Source organism: Lagenorhynchus albirostris, chromosome 9 (genome assembly GCF_949774975.1).
Source record: "Lagenorhynchus albirostris chromosome 9, mLagAlb1.1, whole genome shotgun sequence".
Lineage (NCBI taxonomy): Eukaryota > Metazoa > Chordata > Mammalia > Artiodactyla > Delphinidae > Lagenorhynchus > Lagenorhynchus albirostris.
In genome coordinates, this window is record NC_083103.1 from 479,709 (window position 1) to 488,314 (window position 8,606).

Consider the following 8,606-nt stretch of genomic DNA (forward strand, 5'->3'; position numbering starts at 1 on the left):
TCTCTGCCCGTCAAACTCCTAAGCATCCGTCAAAGCCCATGGGCACTAAGGCACTGTCTACCCAGTTCTCCCGTTCTGAGAACACCCCATGCAAGGACTGCCCTGAGTGCCCCTTTGCTAGCTCAGCCTGACTGCCCAGTGGGCCTCCCATATAAGGACTTGGGGTTGGGGCTCTCTCAGGGTGGGTGTGTCACGGGCAGGCCAGCTACCAGGCAGCGGGCAGAGTGGCCATGTCCCAGGCCCAGGATGCATCCCTCTTCCCAGCAGGGCTAAGGCCCCTCAGCTCCAGGTTCTCTTTTGGCCGAGGCTGGGCAGGGTGGATCCAGAGACTTAGACCTCAAGCACCTGTGGGTTATGCAGACCCTGCACCAGCCCCTAAAGGCTGGGGCGGCTGAGGCCAGGGCAGCGGGCTGGGCACAGGGTCCCTCTGCCTCGGGTGGGACTTCAGCAGTACTGTTGAGAGGACAGATCAGCTGGTTCCACTGTCTGACCCCAGGCTGCCAGGGCCTGGCTGGAGGACATCAGGCAGTTGGACAGGCAGTGGCGATCTGTGGCCTGGAGTGGGGTGATGTGACAGGGAGGTGGGTTCTGTCTCAAGCTGGCCCATCCCAATGCCAGGACATCAGGACAGGAAGCAGCGGTCACCTGGGAGGATCCAGAGGAGGGTCTGCATGGGGTTCCCCTCAGACACACCTCCGGGTACCACTGGGCTGAAGGCGGGGCCGACTTACACCCAGGCTTTTTGTTCCCATGTGCCGGGGTGGATCCCAGGGACGTTCCCTCAGCGCCCTCTGCAACACACAGGTGTGCACTTCTCTCCTGCCGGGACAGGTGCCTGATGCCGGGGCCGGGGGGCGGGGGCCGTGGCGTGTGGACGTGGTGCGGCTTTCGCTCTTCTCAGCAGCCCTCGGACAGCCAGCACCGGCTCCGGGGGCCGAAGGCACCAGACAGGAAGCCCAGGCACGGCAGGACCAGTCACTGGGGCGCAGGGAGCCTCTGCCTGCCTGGCCCTGGGACCTCCCTGAGGTCAGGGAGCCTCGGGGCCAGGGGTGCGCTGAAGGCCCAGGAATCAGAGAGGCCTGATGCAGCAGCCAGGGGGAGGGTCCGCAGCAGCGAGCCGCCCGCACCTCTGCCCTCCGCAGGCCTCGGTTGTTCTGCCCTGCTGGAGGAAGAGCATTTCCAAAGGCCCCTACCTGGCCATGCCCATATCTGCGGAGGGCAGGATCCTGAGGCATTGGCATCCCCACCCCCGGGCACACGGAGGATGCGTGCCACGGTGGGGTCCCCAAAGGGAAGTTACTCTCGGGAGAGGAGAGGGTGCTAGAGAGGAAAGCACACTGGACCCCTACACTTTTTGCGTCCCTATACGGTGACCCCACGTGTGACACAGCTTATCCTAGCAGCCCCTCCCTCAGTGCCCAGCCCACTGGGGCCTCCGTCCCTGGAGACGCTGCTGCCATCTGAGTTCTCCTGGTTTTCAGGTGTCCTTGTAAGTTCGAGTGGGATTTACAGTGTGTACTCTTTATACACTAAATACTTTTTATAGCTGGTATTTTGTTTAGACCTTAAAAGTAGTTCTGGGATTTCCCTGGTGGTCCAGTGGTTAAGCATCTGCCTTCCAATGCAGGGGATTCGGGTTCGATCCCTCGTCAGGGAACTAAGATCCCACGTGCCGCGGGGCAACTAAGCCCGCACATCACAACCACCGAGCCTGTGGCCTCTGGAGCCTGCACGCTGCAACTAAGACCCGATGCAGCCAAATAAACAAACAAATAAATAAATAAATATAAAAGCAGTTCTGTAACAAAAGTAACTTAAGTTAGCCTGGGCATCCCCAAGAGGTTGTTTTTGTTTGTTTGTTTGTTTTGTTTTGTTTTTCTCATTTTGGAAGCATGCCTACATTCCTCAAGCTTAGAGATGCTATGAACGAGAAGCTGAGCCTCAGAAGAAACAGGAGATGGTTACAAAGTGATATCACAAAACTACAGTGTGGCCTTGTGGCAGGTGCAGGCAGACCCAGGCTCAGGATAGGCCCTGGCTGTGTGGGAAGTGACAGCAGGAGACAGAGTCACCATGGGGCTAGGGGGACCGTCCACTGCCTGTTGCTGGCTCATCACACCTGCTGGTAAGAAAGAAAGACCACAAGCTCTCCAGCTTACTCCACACAAAACCTAAGGTCCAGATGCATTAAAGGCCTAAACGTGAGTAAATGCCAAGAGTATTAGACTACAACAAGGGAGAACATCCTTCTAACCGAGGTTCCAAAAGCTTGCATGGTAAAGAGAGCAACAGTTCCGTGTGATAAGCTGAGATTTTGGAACTTCTAGATGCAGGAAACAGTGAGGTGTAAGCCAGCCACTGAATGCAGATAGTGCCATGTGATGAAGGCTTGCAGTATAAAACACATGAAGAGGACTTCGCTGGTGGCGCAGTGGTTAAGAATCCACCTGCCAATGCAGGGGACACGGGTTCGAGCCCTGGTCCGGGAAGATCCCACATGTCACAGAGCAGCTAAGCCCGTGAGCCACAACTACTGAACCTGAGAGCCACAACTACCGAGCCCGCACGCCTAGAGCCCGTGCTCCACAACAAAGAGAAGCCACTGCAATGAGAAGCCCGCGCGCCACAGCGAAGAGTAGCCCCCGCTCGCCGCAACTAGAGGAAGCCCACGCGCAGCAACCAAGACCCAATACAGCCAAAAATAAATAAATAAAATCTTAAAAAAAAAAAGTCAGAAAAGGCAAGGCCCAGATGGCCAAGAACCTGGTGAAAAGTAGCAGTTGGATCAGTGCAAACAGAAACAACCAGAAGTGGCCAGCTTCCCCTGTTCAGACGGACTTTATTTTTATTTATTTATTTAATTTACTTATATTTGGCTGTGTTGGGTCTTTGTTGCTGTGCGCGGACTTTCTCTAGTTGCAGCGAGGGGTGGCTACTCTTCGTTGCGGTGCGCAGGCTTCTCACCGCGGTGGCTTCTTGTGTTGCAGAGCGTGGGCTCTAGACGCATGGGCTTCAGTAGTTGTGGCTTGCGGGCTCAGTAGTTGTGGCTCGCGGGCTCTAGAGTGCAGGCTCAGTAGTTGTGGCGCGTGGGCTTAGTTGCTCCGCGGCATGCGGGATCTTCCCGGACCAGGGCGCGAACCCGTGTCCCCTGCACTGGCAGGCAGATACTTAACCACTGCGCCACCAGGGAAGTCCCCAGATGGGCTTTAAAACCTTGAGTGCTTCACCTGCTCCTGTGTCACCAAGGGAGGGGAGCTCTGCTCTCGTGGCCGACCCATGGGCACGAGACAGGGCAGCCGAGTTTAAGGTGCATACACAGTGTGGCCTACCTCTGGGTGAATCCCAGGAGAACCGCAGGGAGGGCCTCAGGTGTGCACACACCCGTGTTCACAGCAGCCTTACAGGAAGAGGCAGCCCAGTGCCCATCAGCGAATGACGGACACACAAAAGGTGGTCCATGCATATAATGGGATAGTCAGCCTTAAAAGGAAGGAGATCCTGACACAGGCTACAACATGGATGAAGCTTGGGGACATTATGCTCAGTGAATAAGCCAGACACAGAAGGACAAATCCTGTCTGATTCCACTCACATGACGTCCCCAGAGTCGTCATTCACAGAGACAGAAAGTAGATGGTGAGGGCGGGGGGGTGGGGTGGGGGAGGGAATGAGGAGTGAGTGTTTAATGGGGGCAGACTGTCAGTTTGGGACGATGAATGATTTCCGGAGGCAGATGGTGTGATGCTAGCACAGCAGTGTGGATGTGATTAATGCTGAAGTCCTGTGCACCGAAAAGTTTAAGATAAAATGGTAAATTTTATATAATGTACATTTTACCACAATAAAATAAAGGTCAGATGTGCACACAGGATGCCCAGAGACACAGGGCACGGGGGCAGGACAAGGATTTCCATTACTGCTTTGTCTAAAGTTGCAAAAATTCTGAAACAATCTAAATATCCTTTAATAGAGAATCGAGGGGGCTTCCCTGATGGTGCAGTGGTTGAGAGTCCGCCTGCCGATGCAGGGGACACGGGTTCGTGCCCCGGTCCGGGAGGATCCCACATGCCGCGGAGCGGCTGGGCCCGTGAGCCATGGCCGCTGAGCCTGCGCGTCCGGAGCCTGTGCTCCGCAGGGGGAGAGGCCACAACAGTGAGAGGCCCGCGTACCGCAAAAAACAAACAAACAGAGAATGGAGAAGTAAAATGAGGCAGCAACACGGGGAGAACATCACCGCATCGGGAGGACCGAGCCCTGGGTGTCCAGCTGAAGGTGACAGATCTCACCTTCACAGGCACCTCCGTCCCGCCCCAAGTCCCCTAAAATGGCAGAAGGATTTTCGTTTGTTTGCATTTTAGGTGCAAGCAGAACACAGAGAAGGGGAGAGGGGGCTGGCTGGCTGGAGAAGGTAGGCAAGTGGCAGCCCCGGCGCCTGTGGGGCCGGCGGGCTGGAGGCTGCGGGTGTGGGCACCGTCCGCCTGCTCTCTGTGGCCAAGCTCAGGCCAGATGGCTGAGGGCAAGGGTGTCAGGTCTGTTTGGAGTGTGTTCACTCCAAGGAAGGGCTCTGGACCTGTCTGGGCCTGAGGTATGGGTGCACCAATGGGGGATGAGTACCTGGAAAAGAAGGGAGAGACGTGCCCCAGCCAGCTGGAGGAAGTCCGGGCCAGGGCGACAAGGCCCGCAGAGCACTCCTGGAGCCCAGGGGGCCTTCCTCCCCACGAGCCCACGCCCGCGTGACTCCCCCAGTTGCACACCTGGCCAGGGTGGGCAGCGAGCTGCGGGTGGAAGGTGATGAGAGGAGGGACCCCCCTCCCTGCAGCAACCTCCCCACCCCCTGGAGTGGTGAGCTCACTGCAGAGAGGGGTCGAGAAAGCGCCCCCAGCTGGAGAGGACGACTGAGGGCCAAGGTCCCCATTCCCCCCAACGTGGCCCCAGGACAGCTCGACCCCATGCTGCGGCCGGCAGCCTGGGCCTGGGGGTGGGCCTGCAGCCCCTGGGGTCCATCTAGCGCCAGGGCCTGCAGGAAGGCCTGGCTGTGGCTGTCTGGGAGGGGCCAGGCCCTGGGCGGGGCTGTGGGTAGAGCTCACCAGGATCAAGGGCACGGAGGTGGCAGGAAGGGCTGGTGAGGGGCACCTGGGGGTCCCTGTCCCTCCCTGGAAGGCCCTCGGTGTGGATACATGACACCCCACACACCCAGACAGGCAGCCCCAGCCTGTCCCGGCCGCGTGCAGGTGAGGACGCCAGCCCAGCCTTTAGATAATTAGAGTTTATTTCAGACTCGGCCTCCACTCAGGCCTGGGGTTCCAGTGGCCAGCTGGCCAGGCAAGGGCACATCGGGCTCCCACAGTGCCCACTGCCACCGTGCCGTGGGCCCAGCAACGCATGGTCTCCCTGCGGGCACAATGAGGCAGCGGACGTGGGTGACGGGCACCCGCCAAGCGGTTCTACTCTACCTGTGTTATTGCATGTATACGCTTGCTAGAGCCCGAGGACGCTGGGTGAGGCAGGAGGCACCGTCTGTGGGGGGCTAGGCCGGCACAGCCGCCTCCCTGCCAAGCTCTCAGCTGCCCGCAGGACAACTGCCGCACGGCGGGATGGGGGTCAGGGCGGGAAATGTGGGGCCCAGCTAGAAGGCCAACTTGGGGAGCCCCCTCCCGACACCAGCCTTCGGGCTGTCTGTCCACCCAGCCAGGGCTCAGGTGACCGGGCAAGTGGCTCGGAAACTCCGCCCGTGTGGCCGCCCGCCTGAGGCCAGCCCCCCGGAGTCAGCCCACCCAGATGAACGCCCCACCCCAAGTTGCAAGCAAAGAGCAGAAATGGGGAGAGTGAGACAGCCACACCCTTTAATGTCCCCACGCGGGCTGCACCCAGGTCAGAGCCCATCCCAGACCCCTGCCCAGCCCTGGGGGCACCCACCCTGGGGGCTCATTGGGCAGTTGCTGCCAGGAAGCCCGCAGAACCACTGGGGCCCCTGGGACAGGCTGCCACGCTTGGGCAGACGGGCCACACTCAGCCCACTCCTTCCTCCGCCCTCAGGCGCCCTGGTCCAGCCTAAGCCGCCACCGTCAGGGCTCCAACCGTGCTGCTCTGTAACCCACAGAGCCAGGGCTCCTTCTGCCCCCAGGTTCAGAGGGGAAAGTGCTGGGGACTGACCGACCGAGGGGGCTTGGTTTCCACTGCTGGCAGGGGGCCTGTCCCTCTCTCTCTTCCTCTGCGTGTATATGGGGGGTACACAAGTACATGTATTACGTATGTATAGATAGCTGTGCGTGAACTTGGCATGCACTGGATTCCCGAGGTCTGTACAGGAAGTGGCTGTGCCCCCGCCTGGGCACCAGCCATCATTTTTTTCGGACCAGGAAGGCCACACCGAGAATCAGGGCTGCCGCTGCTACAGCCACGCCCCCAGCCACAAACAGGGGGGTCAAGTTCTCGAAAGGGCAGGGGCCTTGGCCCCCTGGGCCCCCGTCGGGGGCCTCGCCCTCCTCAGCCCCATCCCCAGGGCCCTTGGGCTCGGGCGCTGCATTGGGGCTGCTGGGGGCTGCGGGGGTCGGCTTCAGGTTGCTGTGGTTGTTGAGGAGGGCAGGGTCTGCCTTGGCCGGGGTCTTCTTGGCAGGCGGCAGGGTGGGGGCCGCTGGAGGCTCCTGCTTCTCCACTTGGGCCTCCTTCTTCCCTGGCTTAGCCGAGGGGGCTTTCCCGTCCGCGGCGGTGGGCGCTCGGGCCTCAGCAGCAGCCTTGGTGTCGGCCTTGGGGCTGCTGGTCGACTTCCCTCTGGACTCCATGGTGGGTGTGCTGGCGGGCTGCACGGGGCGTGCGTGGACAGGCAGGTGTCTAGACCGCAGCAGCTCAGGACAGCTCACCTCTGGGCATCCTATGAGCCTGGGGGGTGGGGGAGACCCAACGAGGCTGGGACAAGAGACTTGGCGTCCTGTCCAGCTCCCAGCTCCTTGTCCCTATAGAGACCCTGCTCAGTTCTCTGGACCCTCTTCTTCCAGGGCTCAGCCTCCGTCCGGCTTCACCCACCTTCTGAAAAGCCCCTCCAAGCACACAAGCAGGGGCTGTGGGCCCCCTCTGGGCTGGGGTGTCGGGATGAGACCAGCCAGAGGCTTCAGTTTCCTCATCTGTGACACAGTCTTGCCCACATGTGTGCCGTGTCCATCACGCTGACCCAGGGTGGGAAAGAGAGCCCACCCAGCCCTGAGAAGGGTGTGCGATCACAGGAGGTGGACAGCAGCCCCGTGGGCCTGGGCAGAACTGACTGCCTACCCTTCTCAGGGCTGGGTGGGCTGGGGCGGAGGCAGGGCAGGGTGGGAGCCCAGAGTCTGGGCTCTTGCGCCTTGGTGGGGTAGGAATGGGCCCCAGGCCGCCAGGACCTGGATGTGACAAAACCAGGGTGTCTTCTCAGAAGGCTGGAGAAGGCAGGGTGGCAGTGACAGGCCTGTGCCTCCCAGCCAGCCATCTACTCCCCCCAGCGCCGGGCACCCACCCCCATGACCGGCCTTGCCTGCTCCGGCCTAAGAGCAGGGAGTCCTCCGTGACCCTGAGGCCACGCCTGCCTCTGGGAGTGGAGGGAATCCCTGGTGTGAGTCTGGGGTCGGCAGGCGCCCTGTCATCAGCCTCAGCACCCCCGAATCTGGGCCAGGCAGAGGATGGGGGCTCTGGGCTGTAGGGAAGGCCTGGCCCAGATCCTCAATGTTTGGGGAGGGCAGGGGAACTGGGGGCCTCGTCACTCTGGACCTGAGTCTTCCCTCCCTGGACACCCGGACACCGGCGGTCCGCCGCTTCTCCAGGAGGTTGAGAACTCCCACCTCAACCCTCAGGGAGAGGGAGCCTGCGTGGGGGGTGGCAGCCCCAGGTCCCCACCCTGGCAATGCACACTAACCACAGTGAAGGTCGCCTGAAGGTCACGGCGTGATGTGGGTGTCCTGATGAGAGGCCCAGCTGCTGTCCTACTTCCCGGGGAACCCCAGCAGCCCCTCACCCCTGCCACTCTGGAGGGGCACCCAGCTGCTGGGCATCAAGTTTGCAAAGGGCAGGGGGTCCACTCTCCACCTCCCCCAGACCCTTGGTTATTTCTGGCTCATACTAACGTCACCCGGCTACCCCTCCCCCTGCAGGCCGCTGTGCCCAAGAGAGCAAGGGCCCCGGAGGGCCCCCGGTGACCTTCATAGCGGAGAACCGATGCTTCTTCCTGCGGGGCCCAACGCCCCCACCCCACCCCAGACCCCAGGCCGCGGAGTCGCCGCCGCCTTACGCTGCTGCTCCCGGCGCTCCCACCTCGGCGCAGCGCGCTCTCCGCGGGACCACAGCGGACGGCGGGCGGCGGGCGGCGGGCGGCGGGCGGCAGGCGGCGGCTGCGGAGGAAGGACTGGGAGTTTCCCACAATGCACTGCTTCCGGCGCAGGAAGGGGGGCGGGACCGCATCAGCGCTGGCCCCGCCCACCTGCTCTCGGCCACCACAGCGCCCCGAGCTGGCTGAGACCTCTGGGGCCCCCAAACCCAGCTCCGCTTTTGATCCCAAGGGCAGCTTAGAGTCAGGGAGGTGAGGGGCTGAGGCTGGCAACCCCATCCCAGACTGTGAGGGAGTCAGGAGGCCACTCCGCCCA

At 61.3% G+C, this 8,606-nt stretch overlaps 1 protein-coding gene across 3 annotated transcripts; it reads right to left on the reverse strand.

The window, feature by feature from the left end:
- Positions 1 to 5,828: 5,828 nt before the first annotated feature.
- Positions 5,829 to 8,330, reverse strand: CEND1 (cell cycle exit and neuronal differentiation 1). 3 transcript variants are annotated; one of them, XM_060160917.1, is made up of 2 exons: positions 8,278 to 8,330; positions 5,829 to 6,879 (listed from the first exon to the last, which is right to left on the reverse strand). In XM_060160917.1, the coding sequence occupies exon 2, from the start codon at positions 6,780 to 6,782 to the stop codon at positions 6,342 to 6,344; it is 441 nt and encodes a 146-aa protein (XP_060016900.1). In that variant the 5' UTR covers positions 6,783 to 6,879; positions 8,278 to 8,330; the 3' UTR covers positions 5,829 to 6,341. The 3 variants fall into 3 exon arrangements, with proteins under 3 accessions (XP_060016900.1, XP_060016899.1, XP_060016901.1); XM_060160916.1 differs by having other exon boundaries at positions 8,255 to 8,329; XM_060160918.1 differs by lacking the exon at positions 8,278 to 8,330 and adding an exon at positions 7,883 to 8,060.
- Between the last annotated feature and the right edge of the window lie 276 nt (positions 8,331 to 8,606).